The sequence below is a fragment of the Hypanus sabinus genome, chromosome 19 (genome assembly GCF_030144855.1).
Source record: "Hypanus sabinus isolate sHypSab1 chromosome 19, sHypSab1.hap1, whole genome shotgun sequence".
NCBI classification, from domain to species: domain Eukaryota; kingdom Metazoa; phylum Chordata; class Chondrichthyes; order Myliobatiformes; family Dasyatidae; genus Hypanus; species Hypanus sabinus.
The window spans coordinates 70654712-70677753 of NC_082724.1; the positions used below are offsets into that span (position 1 = coordinate 70654712).

General features: G+C 34.9%; 1 protein-coding gene across 2 annotated transcripts in view; it reads left to right on the plus strand.

Annotated features, from left to right (window-relative positions):
- The window catches only part of stab1 (stabilin 1), a 323963-nt gene that overhangs the window by 152351 nt on the left and 148570 nt on the right, over window positions 1-23042 (plus strand). For both annotated transcript variants that reach the window (XM_059944646.1, XM_059944645.1), the window contains exons 26-29: window positions 14492-14587; window positions 15488-15583; window positions 15754-15801; window positions 20166-20302. In XM_059944646.1, the coding sequence (XP_059800629.1) occupies window positions 14492-14587; window positions 15488-15583; window positions 15754-15801; window positions 20166-20302 (377 nt within the window). The remainder of the gene's footprint in view (window positions 1-14491; window positions 14588-15487; window positions 15584-15753; window positions 15802-20165; window positions 20303-23042) is intronic.

Sequence of the window (23042 nt, forward strand, 5' to 3'; positions counted from 1 at the left end):
AGAAAGAGTGTCTGGATATCGGAAGATCCCCACATGCTCCACGGGGTTCATAATAGCTTTAGTATATATATTTATTTCCTTCCCCAAATAACCAATAATTTTATCTTCGGAGCACCTATATATTTAATCCTATCTTTTGTAAATAAGGGTGCCAAATTTTCAGAAATATTTCATATTTATCTCCTAAATTATAAGTAATTTTTTCAAGTGGAATGCAGCTGAAAATTTCATTCTTCCAGCGATCTATACTTAAGTATGAATCCAATTTCCAAGTAACTGCAATATCCTTTTTGGCTACTGCCAATGCAATTTTTATGAATTCTTTCTGATATTTATTTAGTTTGGATTTTGGTTTTATCCCTTCAATATCGCCTAGTAAAAATAATGTTGGATTATGTGGAAGTTGTGTTCCGATAATTTGTTCCAATAAAACTCTTAAATTTGTCCAAAAAGGTTGAATTTTAAAACTAGACCAAGTAGAGTGTAAAAAAAGTACCAATTTCTTGATTACATCGGAAACATTGATCAGATAAATTTGGGTTTAATTTATTTATTTTTTGTGGTGTAATATATAATTGATGTAAAAAATTATGTTGCACTAATCATTTGTTGTATTTGTCATCCTGTCAAGACATAGTCTTGACCAACTTGTTTCTTCAATTTTAATATTCAAATCACTTTCCCATTTTTGTCTTGACTTATGGACTCATTGTTTAATTGCCTGTTTTTGAATCAAACTATACATACAAGAAATGAATTTTTTAATCTTTCCTTTTTGAATTAAAGTTTCTATTTCATTAGGTTTCGGCAATAACATTGTTTGACCCAATTTATCTCTTAAATAAGCCCTTAATTAGAAATAACAAAAAAGAGTGTTGTTTGATATTTTGTATTTATTCTTTAGTTGATCAAATGACATTAATATACCTCCTTCAAAACAATCTCCTATATATCCCTTTTTGAAACCAATTATATAAAAGTTAGTTATCCATTGTAAAAAGAATAAGTTTATTTTCAATTAAAGGTCTCTTTGCTAATAAATATTTCTTTATCTCATCATCAACATTTATCTTGTCCCATAAATCATTCAAATGTTTTAATATAGGGGATTCTTTCTTTCCCCGTATCCATTTAGATTCCCACTTATATATAAAATCTTCTGGTATATTTTCTCCTATTTGATCTAATTCTTGAATTTTTTTCAATAATGGTAAATAATTTAATTTATATAAATTCTTTATATCATTATCAACTCTTATACCTAAATATTTTATACCATTTATCAGCCATCTAAATTGAGTTATTAGTCGACATTGACTATAATCTCCTTTAGTAAGGGGTCGAATTTCACTTTTATCCCAGTTTATTTTGTAGCCTGATATTTTCCCATATTCTTACAATCTAGAAGATAACTTATGCAGCAAATACAATGGGTTTGTTAAAGCAAAACATCGTCAGCAAATAAATTAATCTTATCTCCTGGTTAACTTTGAAACCCATAATATCTGGGTCTGTTCTAATTAATTCAGCTAATGGGTCTGTCACCAACACAAATAAAGCAGGTGATAATGGACAACCTGGTCTAGTTGACCTTGTTAACTGAAATCATGTTGAAATTTGACCATTTGTCACTACTTTAGCTTTGGAACTAGTATTTAAGGTTTTAATCCATTTTATAAAAGATACTCCTAATCCATATTTTTCCAATACCTTAAATAAAAAATCCCATTCCAATCTATCAAATGCTTTTTTCTGCATCTAAGGCAACTGCCACACTCATTTCCTCCCTCTTTTGTGCCAAATGAATTATGCTAAATAACCGAGTTACATTATCTGCCGATTGTCTATTTTTGATAAATCCTGTTTGATCCATATGTATTAATTTTGGTAAGTATTTAGATATTATATTAGATAAAATTTTTGCTATTATTTTATAGTCGGTATTCAACAAAGAAATAGGTCTATATGATGTTGGCTTTAAAAGATCTCTATCTTTTTTTGGCAATACTATTAAAATAGCTGTCGAAAAAGATTCTGGAAGTTAATGCGTTCTTTCCGCTTGGTATATTAACTCCATAAAAGGAGGAATTAGTAAATCTTTAAACTTTTTATAAAATCAGGCAGAAAACCATCCTCTCCTGGGGATTTATTACTCTGAAGTGATCCTAAAGCTTCTTCAACCTCTTTTAATGTAAAAGGCATATCTAATCCCTTCTGTTCTTCCGAATTCAATTTTGGAAAAGTTATTTGTGATAAAAAAAACCTTTCTATCTCGACATTATCATTTTGTGATTCTGATTGATACAATTCAGAATAAAAATTCTTAAAAGTTTCATTAATTTCTGAAGGTTTATAAGTAATTTTATTTACACTTGTTCTAAATGCATTTATTGTTTTGGAAATCTGGTCAGTTTTTAACTGCCAAGCAAGAATCTTGTGTGATCTTTCACCTAGTTCATAATATCTCTGTTTAGTTCTCATAATTGCTTTTTCTGTTCGATATGTCTGAAGTGTATTATATTGTAACTTCTTAACAAGTTGTCTTCATTTTTCTTCTGTCATATATCTTTGAGATTCTTTTTCTAATTTTTTAATCTCTTTTTCCAATTGATCTATTTCTACCATATATTCCTTCTTAATTTTAGAAGTATAACTTATTATCTGTCCTCTCAAATATGCCTTCATTGCTTCCCATACTATAAATTTATCATCAACTGAATGTATATAAATTGTATCTAAAAAGAACTGAATCTGCTTTTTCATGAAATCACAAAAATCTTGACGTTTTAATAATATTGAATTAAATCTCCATCTGTAAATCAATTCCTCTTTATCCATTATTATCATTGTCATTGTCAAGGGGGAATGATCTGACAATATTCTTGCTTTATATTCCATATTTTTCACTCTGTCTTGAATATTCGTTAATAATAGGAAAAAATCTATCCTTGAATAAGTTTTATTCTATTTGAATAAAATGAGTAATCTCTTTCGTTTAGATTAATTCTTCTCCATATATCAATCAAATTTAAATCTTTCATCAATGATAAAGTTAATTTTGCTACTTTTGATTTTGTAACACCCTTTGTTGATCTATCTAAAACTGGGTCTAGACAAAAATTAAAGTCTCCACCTATTAATATTTTGTCATGTGCATCAGCCAAATTCAAAAAGGCCTCTTGTATAAATTTTACATCATTTTCATTTGGTGCATAAATATTCATAAGAGTCCATAGTTCTGAAAAAAATTGACAACATATAATTACATATCTCCCCATAGAATCAATTAATACATTTTGTATTTTAATTGGTAAAGTTTTATTAACCAAAATTGCAACTCCCCTTGCCTTTGAATTAAATGAAGCTGCTGTAACATTTACGACCCAATCTCTCTTTAATTTCCGATGTTCTATCTCTGTTAAGTGTGTTTCTTGTAAAAAAGCTATATCTATTTTCATTTTCTTATTGTATGTTAAAATTCTTTTTCTTTTCACTGGTCCATTAAGCCCATTAACATTAAAACTTTAAAAATTCAGTAAATTAGTCATTATTTTTAACAGGGTTGCTCCAGTCTATAGTAATACCTAACTTTTCAACTTTTGTAGTATCTTGGGGAATCTTTTTAAAATTCTCCGTGTTGCTATGTGTCTTCCCCCCCCCCCCCCCCGATTGTCCAGGCAAAGAAAGAAAGATTACAGAAAAATAGATTATAAAAAAAAACAAAATACTCCCCTACTAATGTTGTGAATAAAGAAAAACACAACATTACCCCCCTCCGTTGTACGGGTCATGGCAATCACCATGATTACACACGTGAATCCCGTAGCAATCGATCCAAAGTTCCCACAGCTCCCCCGTAACATAAAAAAGTATATATAAGAGAAGAAAAAATAATATCACTACTCTCGATTAATATTTCTCAAATTTTTACCTTTCTCCCCCGGTATCATATAATTTAAATATTCTTCTGTCCTGAAACATCCATCAATTCCATTCACTGTCCCTGTCTTCATCTTTAATCCATTTCACTTTTAAATCTTTGGCTGTGATTAGTGAATATTTGGGAGTTCTTGTGCAAATTCTTCCGCATCCCGATAATCAGTGAAAAATCTTATTTTTCCGTCATCTAAAAAAATTATCAGGGTTGCTGGGTGGCACAATATAAATTTATAACCCTTTTCCCATAAAACTTTTTTCGCTGTGTTAAATTCCTTCTTTCTCTTCAAAAGGTCATAACTTACATCTGGATAGAAAAGAACTGTTTTCCCTTCTATCATCAATGGCCCGTTTCTCTTTCTGGCACGTTGGGCAGCCGCCTTCAGGATCTTTTCTTTATCTTGATATCTTAAGCATTTTATCAAGATTGATCATGGGTTTTGATCAACTTGAGGTCTTGATCTTAAGGTTCTGTGAGCCCTTTCAATTTCAATTAAATGGGTTCCTTCTTCCATTTCCAAAATTTCTGGAATCCATTTTTGAAAAAAATGTATTGGATCTTCTCCCTCTATACCTTCTTTAAGTCCAACAATCTTAATATTATTTCGTCTGCTAAAATTTTCAAGTACATCCACTTTTTCCAACAACCGTTTTCTTTCTGATGTCCAGGCAGAAATATTATCTTCCATTTTATTCACTCTATCAGTGGTGTCTCTGGTTGTTTCTTCCAGGTTTTTAATTTTCTTGTCCATTTTGTCCTGTCTTTTCATCATTTTATCAAACATAATCTTCAAATTTTTAATATTTTAAAAATTACTTTTAATGCTTTTAATTCATGCATTATTTGCACCAAAGATTTTTTATGTCTCCAATATTACCTCCAACCTCTTCCTGTTGCTCTTCTTTATTTGTCTCTTCATCTTTGTTTGATTTATCCAGAGAATCTGATTCCACCTCATATTCACTTTCACTTTCAGTTCCGCTCATAGCTGGGATTTGTAGTTTGGGTTGCTTGTGTTTGCGCATGCTCCTTCCTTCACACATGCGCAATTCCTGTTTCTCTTTTTTTTTGGAGATGGTTGATGTTGCTGCAGTTTCCTGTTCTGTATCGCCGGAGGTAAAATGCACTTGAACCCGAGGTTCTTTGATGTCGGCCGACCTTAATTCTTTTCCAACTTGTATTGTCTTCAAAGTAGTAGATTCCTTCTGCTTCTGTTTAAGAGACATATCTTAAGACAATCCTGAGTAGTTTATAAGTAATTAAAAAAAAATATTTACTAACTTTTCTTCACTTTATCATTATTTTACTGGTTTTTTATGGGGGAGCTGGATTTCCACGTCTCGATCCTTTGTCATCATTTGACGTCCCCCGCGGATGACATTTTGATCTATCTAGGGCAACCAACATACTCTTTACCTAAATTGATGCAATCCTTTGAACAATATGGTCAATTATCAGGATACAAGATCAACATAGATAAAACTCAATTACTTTCATATTACTATAGCCCACCAAGAGGAATTGAAAGTAAATATCCCTGGGCATGGCAAACGGATTCTTTCAAATATTTGGGCAACGTTATGCCAAAAGATTTGGCAAAATTATCAGAATGTAATTATCAGCCTTTATATAAAAAAATTAAGGAAGATATGGCAAGATGGAACCTGATTCCTTTTTTCAGTCTCAGTTCGAGTCTATTAAAATGAATATACTGCCCAGACTGTTATATCTCTTTCAGACCCTACCAATAGAGATTAATCAAAATAATTCAATGAATGGAACAAGATGCTATCAAGGTATATTTGGCAGGGTAAAAGGCCTAGAGTTCATCTCAAAACTTTGCAATTAGCAAAGGAAAAGGAGGGATGGGGCCTACCTTCTCTTAGAGATTATTATTTTACAGCACAGTTGAGAGCTGTGATATGTTGGTGCAACCCATCATATGACACTCAATGGAAAAACATTGAGGAGTGGGTACTTCCCATCCCCATACAAGCAATTTTGGCATATAACAACCTGCAAAGGTACATAAATACTATTGATAACCCATGGGTGAAATTGACTCTTAAAATATGGAAAACTACTATAAAAGAATATAATCTAGAGGGAGATATTGCAATTCTTAAATGGATTTTACACCGAATAAATTGGATGCTAGATTTAAGGACTGGACAGCTAAAGGAATAACAGTTCTTTGCAACATAATGAAAGAAGGAACACTGTTCAGTTTTGAAATGCTTAAAGAGAAACATTTATTAGAAAAACAAGATTTTTATCGGTATTTACAGATGCGACAATATGTTAATAGGATGCTTAAAACTGTAACCAAGGCAAATACATGCTTGATAGAGCTCTTTAGAAAAGCATATAATTCAAATAATGGTAGTAGAGCCATTTCAAGCATGTATAAGGTGTTGTCAAATCTTAAAACACATTCGACTTCATACATTAAAACAAAATGGGAGAAGGAAGGAGGGATAATTATATCTGAGGAAGAATGGACAACAATATGGAGGTATCAATGGAAGTGTACCAGTTCACAGAAATGGAGGGAGTTTGGATGTAAAAACTTGATAAGATATTTTATTACACCCTCTCAGAAATCCCATTATGATAGTAACATCCCTGTTTGCTGGAGAAATTGTAGAAATCAAAATGCAAATCATCATCATATTTTTTGGGACTGCCCTGTTATCAAAAGCTATTGGAGGGGGATACACAATTCCTTACAAGACATCTTTAAATGTGAAATACCCTTAGAGAGTAAGACCATATAGTTTGGATATATACCTCAAGAATGGTTGAAAAGAGATAAATATTTAATGAATATATTGTTGGTGGCTGGTAAAAAGACTCTTACTGGGAAATGGTTATCACAGGAGAGCCCAACTTTAAATACATGGATGGAAATTACAATGGACATTTACAAAATGGAGAAGATAACAGCATCTGTTAATCATAAGCTGGAACAATTTGATTCATACTGGAGAAAATGGTTTAACTACATAATGCCTCATAGGCCTGATTTTATTCTCACAAGTCAATGAATATGTTGTAAAAAAAATCGCTCCCTACTTGTACATAGTTTTTTCCTTTTGCTTGTTTTTTTCTTTCCACTCTTTTCTATAAGTGTATACCTCAGATAAATACTAGGTGGAGATTTGTAACATGTATGATTATATGATATATATGTACAATGTCTGAAATACATCTTATGGAAATGTTTGTTTGATGATGAACTTCAATAAAAAAATTAAATTACAAAAAAATATAAATAGCCCTCTGCAAATCATACCTGGTTTTCTGGTGCAGTCTTGAGTTGCCAAACTTGAATGCCACAAGTTTAGCCTTCAGCAGATGACATACCTCCTGATTCATCCACAGCTTTTGGTTTGGGAATGTACAGTAAGTCTTGGTAGGGACACACTCATCCACACAGGTTTTAATGAAGTCAGTAACAACTGCAGCATACTCATCCACTTTCAAAGATGAATCCCTGAATACAGTCCAGTCCACCGATTCAAAGCAGTCCTGTAGGCGCTCCTGTGCTTCCCTTGTCCAAACCTTCTTGGTCCTCACTACTGGTGCTGCAGTCTTCAGTCTCTGCCTATACTCAGGGAATAGAAGTACAGCCAGGTGATCAGACTTTCTGAAGTTAGGGAGTGGAATAGCACAGTAGGCATTCTTGATGGCCTTATTAAAATCTCCCAAAATGATGGTGAAGGCATTAGGGTGCACTGTTTCATGCATGTTGATCCCATTGCTCAGGGTGGCCTTTTAGAATGGAGATGAGGAGGAATTTCTTTAGTCAAAGAGGTGAATTTATAGAATTCTTTTCCACAAGCAACTGTGGAGACCAAGTCTTTGTGTATTTTTTAAGTCAGAGGTTGTTAGATTCTTAATTGGGGGGTGGAGTTTCAAGATGGCGACGTAAGCATCTGCCTTTTAGGCGCTCTTTATTTTTTTAACTATAATCACCCTTTAATTAGATCTTTTCGAACTTAATCATATGAGTTGCTACCTTTGATTGACCCTTTTTTCCTAAAATAATAGTTGATCTAATCTTGTCAAACCTAAAATGGCTACAAGTAAGAAATCGGCTAAGGATCCTGTATCCATCGACACAATTTCTGATCTTTTGGACATTAAACTGGATGTTAAATTTGCGGGTATGGAAGGTAAATTGGACAATAAACTGGATGCTAAATTTGCGGGTCTGGAAGGCAGACTAGAAGGTAAATTGGACAGTAGACTGTTAAATTTGGAAAGGAGGATTATTACGAAAATATCCGATCTTGAAGGAGTTGTTAAATCGCTTGAAACTAAGTTTCAGTCGCAGGCGTTAGTGGTTCAGCAGCTTGGAAATAAGATCACGACTCTTGAACAATCAATTTGTGAAAAAGCACGTACAATTGAAGTGTTAGAGAAGAAGATAGAGTCGACTGCTAAAACTTTAGATCAGTATAAGTTTAAAATTACTGATCTTGAAAATCGTTCTCGCAGACAGAATTTGCGCATCATCGGAATTCCCGAAAAAGTTGAGTCCGGTGATTTAACTGAATTTTTCTCTAAATTACTGTGGGAAATTTTCAGTGGTGAAGGTTTGAAAAATGAACCTGTTATCGACCGCGCTCATAGAGTTGCGAGGCTTTTGTCTGTGCCTGATAAACCTCGAGCGGTGATTGTTCGCCTTCATTATCCTCGTGAGAAAGAGCTTCTAATTCGATTAGCTCGTAAAAAAGGTATGATCTCCTACAAAAATTACTCATTTCGAATTGTTGAGGATTATTCTTATGAAGTAATGAAAGCCAGGATCGCTTTTAAACCAGTGATGGCAGAGATTCATTCGATTGGATTTAAACAAGCTTTAATGTATCCAGCGAAGCTTAGAATTGTGCTGCCCGACAACAGTCTACACTTTTTTAACACTCCTGAAGAAGCGAAGAAATTTGTTGAAGAATATCGATCCTCTAGTGCAACTTGAACTATGAGTTACATTGAAGATTTTTTTTTTGGAGAGAGGATGTCATTTCATTTTAAGTTTTAACCCTGGAAGTTGGGTTATAACTTTTTATTTTGAACTATGGATCTGGGTCTTTTTTTTTACTACTATTATTATTGCTTATAGATGCTGTTTTAATTTTTATAATATCCTTTTTTATACACGTTTGTATTTTGTAATAATGAATTATTTTTTCAAAATGTCGTTTCTTCTTCCCATAAGTCTTTACTTTTTATAAGCGTTTATTTGCTTGCCTGTATTTAGAAATGGAACAAAGGTTTTGAATTCTTTTTTTTAGTCTTTTTTTTATATATGTTGTAGTGTCTATTAAATCTTTTTTTTTAAAAAAAATTTCTATTTTGATAACTTTTTTTTTACTAAATTTTCTTATTAGATTGCTGAATTTATATTCATATTTTGTAATATGGCTTTCTCAAAATGTCGTTTCTTCTTCCCATAAGTCTTGGCTTGTGAAACGTCATCTTTGTATCTGAATATGGAATTTCTTTTTTAAAGGTGTATTACATTTTTAAACTTTAATGTTCATTTTTTTTTATTAATGATTTTTCTGGTTTTACTATTTTAGTTTTTTTTTGATTTGTCTGATATGTGTGTGTATGTGTATGTATATATATATATGTAGGTATATATATATATATTTTTTTTTTGCAACTCTATATTTTAATTAGGGTGTTATATAGTTTTTTCTTAAAAAAATTTTCTTATGGAGCTGCCATCTTGAAATGGGGGTAATATTAGTATTAGTTTATGCGCCTGCCGCTTGGCTTTCTTTCAAAGGGTGGGGGGAGGGGGGAGGGGGGAGGGATCTTTTTTCATGCTTTTGCTTTTTATTTTTTTGCTTTTAGTTTATGGGCTGACTTTAAATTATTAATATTGTTGAGGTGTCAGGATCTCCGGTTGCTCCTGAATCAATTTTCCTTCTTCCTAAATTGTGGGTTATGTGTCTTTTTAACCTTTTATGATACACACAATTAATATTGGTATGATGGATAAATCTATTAACTTTATCTCGTGGAATACTAATGGTTTCAATCATCCGATTAAACGTAAAAAAATATTTAAAGTATTCCATAGATTGAACGCTAATATTATTTTTGCACAGGAGACCCATATTAGGAGGGAGGATAATCAACGTTTTTTTTAGGTTCTGGAAAGGGCAACAATTTCACTCAAATTGTACCGCTAAAATTAGGGGTGTGTCTATTTTTATAGACGCCTCAATTTCGTTTACACATTATGAAATTATTTCTGATCCACAGGGTAGATTTTTGTTGATAACTGGTTTACTTTTTAATCGGAAAGTTGTTTTAGTTAATATTTATGCTCCAAACTTTGATTGTCCTGAATTTTTTAAACGTTTATTTACTTCTCTTCCTAATTTGAATGAATATATGTTGATTATGGGTGGAGACTTTAATTGTTGTTTGAATCCTTCGATGGATAGATCTAAACCTATTCGAACTCTTCCGAATAGATCAGCTTTACTTATTAATTCTTTTATGGTTGATTCTGGAATTACTGAAATATGGCGGTTTTTGAACCCTAAAGATAAAGAATTTTCATTTTTTTCACATGTATATCATAGTTATTCTAGAATTGATTATTTCCTTATTGATCATCGTTTATTAACAGATGTTATTGATTGTAAATACGATTCCATTGCTATTTCGGATCATGCGCCTTTGAAGTTATCTATCAAGATTCCGGACTCTTCTATCAATACTAGATCTTGGAGACTTAATGCTACTTTACTTCAAGATCCAGAATTTATTACCTTCATAAAACAACAAATTGACTTATTTTTTTCAACAAACTATAATGAAGAGATTGATAAAGGAATACTTTGGGACTCTTTCAAGGCTTTTATTCGTGGACAAATTATTTCATATTCCGCTGGTAAAAGAAAACAAAGATATTCAGATATAGCTTTATTGGTGGATAAAATTAAAGAAATTGATAAGATTTATTCCGTTACTCCTACCAAAGAACTTTATAAGAAGAGAGTTGAGCTTCAAATGGAACATAGTTTATTATTATCTTCTTCAATTGAGAATCAATTAATTAAGACTAGGGCTCAATTTTATATTCATAGTGATCGAACTGGTAAATTGTTAGCTAATCAATTAAAAGCTATTTCGACTAAGCGACAAATTATTAAAATTCGTAAACAAGACGGTAATTTAACTACTGATTATAAAGAAATCAATAACACTTTTCAAGATTTTTATAAATCTTTATATCAATCAGAATTTGACGGTGACCGGTTTACGATGGATAATTTTTTTAATAACTTGAATATTCCTAAACTGATAGATGAAGATTGTAGCTTGCTTGATGCTCCTATTTCTATGGATGAAATAAGAGAGGCTATCTCATCAATGAATTCAGGGAAAGCTCCTGGTCCTGATGGTTTTATTGTAGAATTTTTTAAAACTTTTTCTTTATTGCTTTCTCCTTGGCTATGTGAAATCTTTAATGATGCGTTTGTTAAGAAGAGACTACCTCAATCGTTTTATGAAGCTACTATCTCTCTAATTCTTAAAAAAGATAAAGATCCTACTTTATGTGCATCTTATCGCCCTATATCATTATTAAATGTAGACTCTAAGATTCTTACAAAAATTTTAGCCATTAGATTAGAAAAGGTATTACCACAGATTATTTCAGAAGATCAAACTGGTTTTATTAGGAATCGGTATTCCTTTTTTAATATTAGAAAATTGATTAACATAATTTATACTTCATTACCTACAACCCCAGAATGTGTTATCTCATTAGATGCTGAAAAAGCCTTTGATAGAGTTGAATGGACATATTTATTTAATGCATTGAGAAACTTTAATTTTAGTCCTAATTTTATATCATGGATTAAATTAATATATTATAAACCTGTTGCTTCTGTTCTTACAAATAATTATAGATCCTCTTTTTTTCAATTATCTCGTGGTACGAGACAAGGTTGTCCTTTAAGTCCTTTATTATTTAATATTGCATTAGAACCTTTAGCTATTGCTATTCGTGAGTCTCCTAATATTTTTGGTATTACCCGTAATGAGAAGTTATACAAATTATCGCTTTATGCTGATGATTTGTTGTTATATATTTCTAATCCTAGTAGGTCTATTCCTGCTATTTTATCCTTGTTGGCTCAATTTGGTAGCTTTTCTGGTTATAAGTTAAACTTAGATAAGAGTGAGTTATTCCCTTTAAATGCGCAAACTTTATTGAGTGATAGGATGCCATTTAAAGTTGTTACTGATAACTTTATCTATTTAGGTATAAAAATCACCAAGAAATATAAAGATTTATTTGGACTGAATTTTTTACCTATGCTTCATCAAATTCAGCAACTTACTACTAGATGGTCTCCCTTATTTTTATCATTAGTTGGTCGGATTAATGCTATTAAAATGATGATTTTACCGAAATTTTTATATTTATTCCAAGCTTTACCAATTTTTATTCCTAAATCTTTTTTTGATAATATTGATTCAAAAATTTCCTCATTTGTGTGGCAAAATAAAAATCCTAGGTTAAGCAAAAGGCAATTACAAAAGTCTAAAAAAGATGGTGGTCTAGCTTTACCTAACTTTAGATTTTATTATTGGGCGAATAATATTCGTAACCTAATGTACTGGAAACTAGATTTGGATTCACCTGTGTGCCCACAGTGGGTAAATTTGGAATGTAGTGAGGTTAAGGGATATTCTATATTTTCCGTTCTTGGTTCTTTTCTTCCTATTGATTTAGCCAAATTCAATAAACAGATATCTAACCCTGTTGTTAAACATACACTACGAATTTGGTTTCAATTTCGCAAATTCTTTAATCTGAAAAACTTTGCTCTGGACAGCCCTATTTTATGTAATTTTTTTTTTAAACCTTCATTGACAGATCAAGCTTTTAGTATATGGAAAAGGAAAGGTATAAAATGTTTTCGTGATCTTTTTTTTGAAGGTACTTTGATGTCTTTTGATCAACTATCCAACAAATTTGAATTACCTAAATCTAATTTTTTTAGATACTTACAAATTAGAAATTTCTTACATAAAATTCTTCCATCTTTTCCTAACTCAACTCCATCGGATTTTTCAGATTTGATTTTTACTTTTAATTCTTGTCAGAAGGGATTAGTAGCTTTTATTTATAACATGATTATGAAGATACAGCCAGAAATATCGGATAGAATTAGACAAGAATGGGAAAAAGAACTTCGATGTAATATATCAACAGATAAATGGGAAAAAATTTTACAAATGGTTAATTCCTCCTCTATTTGTGCTAAACATGCTTTAATACAATTTAAAATTGTACATAGAGCTTATATGTCTAAAGATAAGCTTGCCCGATTTTATTCGCATATTAATCCTCAATGTGACAGATGTCACTTAGAAGTGGCTTCATTGACTCACATGTTTTGGACATGTCCCACTTTACATAACTATTGGAAGGACATTTTTGATGTCATTTCTTCAGTATGGAATATCGATTTACAACCCCATTTTATTACTGCAATTTTCGGTATACCAAATGAAGATGGCAATCAGCTTTCCCCTTCAATCAGACGAATGATTGCCTTTGTAACATTAATTGCCAGAAGGTCTATATTACAAAACTGGAAAGAAGTAAATCCTCCTACTACATTTCAGTGGTTCTCCCAAACTATTTCTTATTTGAGTTTGGAAAAAATCAGAAGCACTATTTTTGATTCTTCAATTAAATTTGAAGAAACCTGGGGACCATTTATTCGACACTTTCATATGAATTAATTTGGCCTATTTCAGATCCTTTTCTCTACTTATCCTTGTTCAGGTATGGAGTTCCGGAGTTCTTTTCTTGACACCTTTATATATTTATAAAGTGCTATTATTGCCCATGTTAGTTTTAGTTTAGTATTTTTTTTCAATATATATTTTTTCTCATATATAATTTCAATTTTTTTTTTCTTTTTTCGATGATTATTTTTGTTTTTTTTTCATATATATTTATATAGACTTGATTGATTTATGTACCTTTTGTTGATGGATGTTTTAATAGGATATTATTATCCTATTACTAACGTAATCTCAAGTTTATTGAATCTGTAATCTATTCATTATTATGTGTTGTTTTTTTTTATATATGAAATTTAATAAAAAGATTGAAAAAGAAAGAAAGATTCTTAATTGGTCTGGGCATGAATGGATACGGGGAGAAGGCAGGAGACTGGGGCTGAGAAGAAAATTGGATTAGCCATGATGAAATGGCGGAGCAGACTTGATGGGCCAAATAGCCTAATTGTGTTCCTATATCTTATAGTCTCACATTCTATACTTATGGGAGCTAATTAATCTAATGTTTCTTTGGTGTGATGAAGAAAACTGGAATAAGGGTAAACACACACAGTCACAGCGATATTGTGTAGTTTGGTTGTAACATTCAACATTGAAGTTTTAACTTGTCCTTTGCTTGTTTGTGTATTTTAACAACCCTTGAAAAGTGCAAAAAGAAACCATTGACCAACAGTTTTTTTTTTAATCTCATTGCTTTAGAGTCGCTGCGTCTGTAAGAGAGGGTTTGCTGGTGATGGTAAGATGTGCAGTCCAATTGATCCATGCCTAGAAGAGAATGGTGGATGCCATGCATTGGTAAAACAACATTATATATTTTCATCATTATTACAATTATCGCCGGTATTAATTCCCATCTGATACTTCATTGTTTCAACCTTCACGTTACTGCATAGTTGCTGGAAGCCATTTAGTTCTGCTGTGAGGATACAAGGCAAATGGAGTCACATTATTCCATTTGCAAAGTAGTTTCTTGAGAGTGAAGTTCCCAGAATCAGTGCTGGAGTCTTCATGCTTTACTTGAGAAAAAAATCTCAGGATATTTGCCCCAATGTGTATAGTGGTGGATCTCCAACCAATAATTCTTGGCTAAATTGTGATTTAATCATGCATAATCTAGGCTATTTATTGATTTTTTTAAAAAGAGAGGTGAGAATGCAGAATTGGTGGAGGCTCAGCAGAAAACTTCTCAATCTTCCCTTGTAGGCTTTTCTTGATTAATTCTACAGTGAAATAACACTTTCCTGCAAAACTATAGTTGCTGCTTAAATTGTATAAGTTAACCTTCCTTTTCTTATATTCTGTGTCTTGAACAATATTTTGTATGCCCTCTTAGCCACCTTCTCTGCCCACCCTGCAAGGATCCATAGGAAAGATTCAAGTTTATTTATTATGTGTGCATCGAAACATACAGTCATTTCTTCTGTACTAAGGAGCAGTTTTATAGGCCATCTACATTATATTCCTAAATGTAAATAGCACATTATTGCAGAGCATCACCCTTTAGCACTCAGCCAAAATCTGAGGAAATGTCCCAACAAGAATTGCTGCATGGAAGTAAAAGTAGTGTTGGGATTTGAAACACAGAATCTTAGAACCTTGATATGCTTAATTTTCATTTGAGCTTAATAAAATTGGTCACTTAAGTAAAGAGTAATTTAACATCATGCCAAGAAAGTTAATTGTTTCCATCTAAAGGCTGAATGTAAACCCACTGAAAATGGAAACCGGAAGTGTACCTGCCCTCAAGGCTATGCTGGAGATGGGATTATGTGCTTTGGGGATATATTAACAGTAAGTAGAATGACAATTATGTGTATGCAACAATAATTCATTTGTTAAAAAATGTTTAATGACCCCTGAAAACTTTTTTTTATCAAATTATTTTGGTCTCTTATTTGTATATATTTTTAGTATCGTCACTAATTTTGCCATTTTGAATTTTTTCTTCATGCAATTTAAAGGAGCTGGCATCAAGTGCATACTTCTCAGGATTTAATAACTGGCTTCAGGTACGTAACCAACTCACTACGAAGAGAAACACAACTTGAATTGAGTTTTTAAAAAAACCTATATTGCTTTACAGTTCCTTTCCTTTTTTGTCCTTATGTATGGATTTTTTGTTACTTATTGTAAGTATTAAAGTGATTTACCATCTTTTGGTGAGATCCTGTCTTCTTGCAAGGTGCTAAGTGATATTGTTGTGGATCTCTATCCTATCGCAACCTATCCTAAATCCTATCGCAGTCCAACTTTGCTCTGCACTTTGCTCCATGCTAACCACTAATGAGGCAAAGGATAATCTCCATTAAAGTTTCTACTAACATACCATTCAAACACGATTTTTTGCTTTAAGCCACAATGAATAGGTTGTTTCATTACATAACAGATCTTAAGAAAGTTTGCATGGTTGTTATGAGTTTTGTTGGGGACTGACTTGTCCTGTTTAAATTTCACTCTCTGGTTTAGCTGATTTCCAACAGCATACAGAATCCCAAAAATATAAAGTCAAGATGGTGATAATTTATTAATGTATTTATAGTCATCTTGTTTATCTATTTGTGTTTCTTTGTTGTTGCCCATCAAGTCCAAGTAAGCAGGGGCAAATCGATTTTATGTTGCCCCCGGTGCATTTCATATAGCTGCATACATAATTATTAGCCCTTCAAGTCAGTCAGATTATAGGGCTGTCATCTTGTATTTTCCTACAAGCGAGGGCAGCCTGATTGCTTCATAGGACCACTGTGACTTTCTTGTCTTAATCAGTGGTTGTAGAATAATTTGTTGGAGATTGATTTCCACTTTGAGCAACTCCATTGAAAAATTAAATTAAAGATGGAGAGCAGTGAAATTATACATTTTAGCAGAAAGAACGAGAGACTCTAATTGCCACAAATCTAATGGATGTATAGAAAAGGAAAGACCTGAATGTTAATATACATAAAAATGGCAGGGTGTGTTAAAAGAATGGTTTGTGATTCAGTGATTCATATACTGAGTGCCAAAATTATGGTGAACCTTTATAAAATCCTGTATGAACACCAGCTGAACATTGTCTCAATTCTGCTTGCCTAGCTTTAGAAAGGATAACAATGGTTTTGTAAAGATATAGAAAAGATTTGATGGAATAGTTGCATGTAGAAGGGAAGAGGTCTGGTCACACGTATACAATACCATGTCCAGTTTAGCTAGGATAAGAGTAAGGAAATTGTTCCCTTTATTCTGTGTTGGGTAGCAGAGGTTAAAAATTTAGGGTGCAAGTTACAAAGGAGAGGTGAGATAGAACAATTTTGTTCATAAAGTGGTTATAATCTGCAACACTGCCCATGAGAATAGTAGAAAGAGAATCAGTCAGATTTTTCAAAAGAGAATTAGGTAGGCATTTGAGGAAGAGACAATTATGATGGTGAAAAATGGAGGAAAAGAACCAAATAGATTTCTCTGTTAGGAACTGGTATAAAGCAGACTGGTTGAACAGCCTCCCCTTCCATAACAATTCTGTGATCCTGTGATAGACGTGTGTCAGCTGACCATCAAACTATAGAAGGTGAGCTGGATGATTTGGTTCCCTTTGTTGAACACATCCAACGACCCGAAATGCTAATTTCAGCGGATGCCTTGGGCAACCCTGCAGCTATCCCCACCTATTTCTGTGCATTTTTGAATATCTGATACTTTATTTTTAGGCACTAAAATAAATTCAGTTATGGTCTCCAGTCTATTCCTGAGAAAATTCTTGAAGACTGATTCTCAGCACGTACTGTAATTTTAAGTTACTTGTTACCCAGTCTGCCATCATGACCACTGCTGTGGCTGATCTCTTAATTGTAATAAATCAGCTTTTAACCAGAATCAAGTCCTGATTGAATTTCTTTTCCTAACGCTTTCTCAAGAAGTTACAAGAGAGCAAGTGGCAAGTCCTACATATGAAATAGTTGAATAGTTCCATTTAATATCAGAGACTGTATACAATATACAACTTGAAATTTGCACTCTCCTCAGACATCCTCGAAACAGATGAAACCCCCCCAAAGAATGAAAGACTGAAAAAGTGTAAGAACCCCAAAGCCCCCCCCCCCGCCCCTCCCATGTGCAGGCCTCCTCCTCCCCTACTTATTCCAGCATTCCCACCACCCACCATGCAAGCAACAGCAAAGCTTCAAAGAGAGACCATGATTTACAGTACACCAGAAACCAACTGTTCATTCTAACAATTCGATATCCCTCAAGCTCTCTGTCTTTAACAAGAGAGAGACAGATATCGCTTCTTCCACAGAGACAGAGGAGACAGCAGTCACTATTTCAATGTTACAGCCAGCCTGAAGGGTTGCTTTTTATTCTGAGTTCCCTGATTTAAGAATCGGCAGCAAGTTCACCCTCACCATCAAAAGAGAGAGGCTGCCCTCCGATGGCCGCTCTCACTGTCTTCGATGTTCCACTTCCCACTTTCGTGAGAGGCTGCAGAAGACACTGGACTTCAGGCCATACCTGGACATACTGAACCACAGCCCCTTGGCGTGCTCTAAGAAGAGGAACACGCCGCTGTGCAGAACCATAGCTATTGGGTGCAGCTGTAGATCAAAGATCCCAATGGGACCCCAGCCACCCTGAAAAGAAAAACAGTGACATTAGAGTAGGAAGAATTTAACAGTTTTGTTGATTAGCTGGGAGAATTTGCCCCCTGGTGCTATCTTTAGCTTTGCCCACTCAATACAACACAATGCTCTCAGTTTGAGTAACACACAAAAAATGCTGGAGGAATTCAGCAGAACTGTCAGCATCTACAGACATTTTGGGCCAAGACCCATATTGGGACTGGAAGGAAAGGGGTGTTACGAATGAGGAGCAAATCTGATGGACAGAAGGGTACAGAATCGCCAATGCCTGCCCCCCCCTTTGAGAATCGCAAGATCGCTATGATTTCGGGTCTGAGACCCAGGAAATGAGAGAGATACACATCATGTCAGTAATGAGAGAGAGAGACGCAGGATAACAGAAAAGGCAGTTGTTATTGACAACACAGGAATACACAAAAAGTGGAATGTCTCCTAACAAAAGTGGAACTGAACCACTGATTACTGCTATTGTCTCTTGGAGAAGGAATTGTGTATTGAGTACTGTACTATTCATTGAAACCCCTCAGGGGGCAACCAGAGTGGTCTGGTTGAGGGATTGCATCATCCCAACCTGATTGACATCTGAGACCCCGTGAGTGAGGATAAAAGTCGAGTTTGGGGAACACTCCTCAGACACACCAGGAGAAACGTACGAGACCGGTGGGGGGGGCTTGTGTGTGTGTCCATCCTTGCCTGGGTGGCAAGTCCTCCATGGAACGATCTAGCTAAAGGACGGATACGGATCAAGATCGTAACAAGGAAAGTCAGCAAGTTTTTCTCTTTCTCTGTCTCTCTCCAACAATTGCAGCACAGCGATCAACAACGGCTGCAACCTGTATGAACTGAAATTAACTTTAGATTTCCATCGGACAATTCATTATCCCCCAGACAACGATAGAGCTTATTTCTTATTGGTTATTATTATACCCGCACTTTTAGGTTTAGTATTGACGATGTATATTATCTGTATATTTGCATTGATATTATTTTTGAGTATTTTTACTAATAAATACTGTTAAAAATAGTATCATCAGATTTCAACGGATACTCCTATCTTTGCTGGTAAGACACCCAGTTACGGGGTTCGTAACAGGGGGAAGAAGCTAGAATAAGAAGGTGGGGGAGGGGAGGGAGTACAAACTAGAAGGTGAGAGGTAAATCCAGGGGGGAGGAAGATGTGGTAGGTGAAAAGGCAAAGGGCTGGAGAAAAAGGAATGGAGGAGGGGAGAGTAGTCCATCAGAGAAAGGGAAGGAGGAGGAGTGCCGGGGAGGCAATAGAGTGTTGAAGAGATGAGTAGAAGTGAGAGGGAGCACAAGTGTGGAATGCAAGAGGGAACAGGGGAGGGAGAAGGGGAAAATTTCATGGAAGTTATAGAAATCAATGTTCATGCCATCAGGTTGGAGGCTACCCAGATGCAATATGAGTTGTTATACCTCCAACCTGAGAGTGGCTATATCATGGCAGGAAAGGAAGCTATTGGCTGACATGTTGGAATGGGAATGGAGTTTGGAATTAAACTGGTTGTCCACTGGCAAATCTTAGTTTTTGTGAATGGAGCAAAGGTGCATTTCAGATTATATTGGGTAAAATTATATTACAGTTCATAAGGGGCTCAAACTTATTAATAGGAAAGGATTTTGAAATTAAACATGAGATGGTGAGCTGAGTAAAGTGTAGGAATTAACCTTTGTTTTGAGAGTAAATCTTGTAGATTGGATAATGAATTCTGAGATACTTGCCATTTTTTCTTCTGATACAGATATTGCAGGACGGAGTGGAAATTCCTGCAGGAGCTAATGTGACTGTTCTCGTGCCTTCAGAAGCAGCCATAGGCAATGTGGATGAGGCTGTAATCGAATCTTGGAAAAATAAAGAGTACCTGCCAATGATAGTAAAGTAAGACTTTACCATTTTACTTCACTTTGAAAATTCTCTTTTTGTTTTCCATAACAGCTTAGCAAGGTTATCCAATGAATGATGGATCTACCCTGATTAGATTGAAGGTACTTTAAGTGTACAAATTAGCATCTTATTAAAGATAAGGTACATTAGCACATATCAGAAAATAAAAGCACTTACTTTATAGTTCAGTTTCATGCAGCACATGTTATTTCACTGAGGGAAATCCATTGGAGGAAATAAATTATTAAGCTGGCAAAGCACACATTTTATCTGAGTTTATCCCGCTGGCAATCATTTCCACATTCAAAATTCAAGATTCCATGTGAAATTACAACAGTTACAAAATTGGCAACACACGCACAAAATGCTGATGGAACGAGCAGGCCAGGCAGCATCTCTAGGAAGAAGTACAGATGATATTTCAAGCCGAGACCCTTTGTGAGACGAAGGGTCTCGTCCCGAAACATCAACTGTACTTCTTCCTAGTGATGTTGCCTGGCCGCTGCATTCCACCAGCATTTTGTGTGTGTTGCTTGAATTTCCAGCATCTGCAGATTTCCTCGTGTCTGAGTTACAAAATTGGAATGGACTCTTCTTTTACTTGACATCAGATGTCCATGAAATAACTATATACGTTGTGAATCTTTCACCCCTTATCAACCAAAATTGGACCTCCCATGTCAAGAGAATGACTGTTGAATGGAATTCACAAAAAAAGGAGCAAAGTGTGCTGAAGTGTGCTCACCAAAGAGCTTTTTTTTGTATTCTAACATTATGCCAGCTTCATCGTGCAGTGACAAAGGTATTCGGATCTTCAGTGATTTCAGTCTTTTAACTGTATGTATCTCAGTGTAACATAGCATGATCTTTGCCTTACTAATCTTCCAGTGCCTTGTGACTGAGACCATTTCACAGTCCTGGGGACCACCCATGTGCATGAAACTTTGCCATATTTGATGGCCCTTAAGGTCTTCCTCCTCTCCATGGCCATATATTATGTAGCTAGTCTTGAGATTGGCATGAGGAGATGTTCTTTAAGGTCTAAGTTCTTCCCATTGAAGAGTGTGAGAGTAGTGCAACATTTGCAAACACTTCATGCACAAAAAAATTTAGTGTGTGACCAACATGCAGCGAGAGAATTACTACTTGGTTGGAAATATAATGGTTTACTTTTAAAGAACTTCCAGTGTAGAGAGGCGACAATCTGGGACTTGCATTGTATGCAGTGATTTTTTTGCACCTGAATCCAATTTCTCAGCAATGGTGTTACGTATTTTGAAGAAAGTATTTGCGATTTCTGTTTCTGCTCATTTTGCAATTGACGATGTTGCGAATGAAGTCACCAGAGAAAAGTACTGGCAGCTATGAAGCAGCTTTTTTATGCGACACAAAAAGATACAGCAGGCATTGTATGGAGGCAACACAGCAAGTCAGGCATCATCTATGGATACAAGTACAGTCACCATTTTGGGCCGAGATCCTTAATCAGGACTGGAGAACAAAAAAGATGGGAAATCAGAGTAAGACGATGAGGGGGGAGGAGAAGAGAGGAAGAAATATAAGGTAGTAAATGATAGATGAATCCAGGAGGGGGGAAAAGGGTGAAGTAAAGAGCTGGGAAGTTGATTGGTGAAAAAGATACAGGGCTAGAGAAGGGGAAATCTGATGGTAGAGGACAGAATGCCATGGAAGAAAGAGAAGGTGATGGACAGGTAAGGAGATAAGGTGAGAGAAGGAAATGGTGAAGGGGAGGGAAATCATTACCGGAACTTAAAGAAATCGATGTTCATACCATCAGGTTGGAGGCTACCCAGATGGAATATAAGGTGTTCCTCATCCAACTTGAGTATGCCCTCAACATGGCAATAGAGGAGGCCATGGACTGATATCTTGAAATGAGAATGGAAAGTGGAATTAAAATGGGTGGCCACTGCAGATCCTGCTTTTTCTAGTAGATGTAGTGTAGGTGCTCCCAATCACAGATACCTGAACTATACACCTTCCCACCTTGTGCTTGTAAAAATGCCATCTCTTCTCTCAATTCCTTTGTGTCCACCACATCTGCTCTCAGCATGAGACTTTTCATTCCAGAACTAAGAAGGTGTTCTTTTTCCAAGAAAGAGGCTTCCCTTCCTCCACCATCAATGTTGCCTTAACCATATCTCTTCTATTTTGCACACATCTGCCCCATCTTTCCACCAGCTCACCAGGGATAGGGTTTCTCTTGTCTTCATCTACCACCCCACCAGTCTCTGCGTTCAGCACGTAATTCTCCGTAACTTCCACCATTTCCAATGGGATTCCACCACTAAGCACATCTTTCCCCTCCCCACCCCACTTTCTGCTTTCTTCAGGGATCACTTCCTGAGCAACTCCTTTGTCCATTTGTCCCTCCTCACTAATCTCCTTCCTGGCACTTATCCTTGCAAACGGAACAAGAGCTACACCTGGCCCTACATCTCCTCCCTCGCTACCATTCAAGTCCCAAACAGTCCTTCCAGATGAGGTGACACTTCACCTATGAGTCTATTGGGGGTCATCTACCATACCTGGTGCTCCCAGTGTGACCTCCTGTATATCAATGAGAACCAATATTGACTGGGAAACTGTTTAGCCAAATTTCTAAGCTCCATCTGCTAGAAAAAGTGGCCACCCATTTTAATCTCATTTTTCATTTCCATTCCAACATGTCAGTCCGTGGCCTCCTCTACCGTTGCAATGAGGCCACACTCAG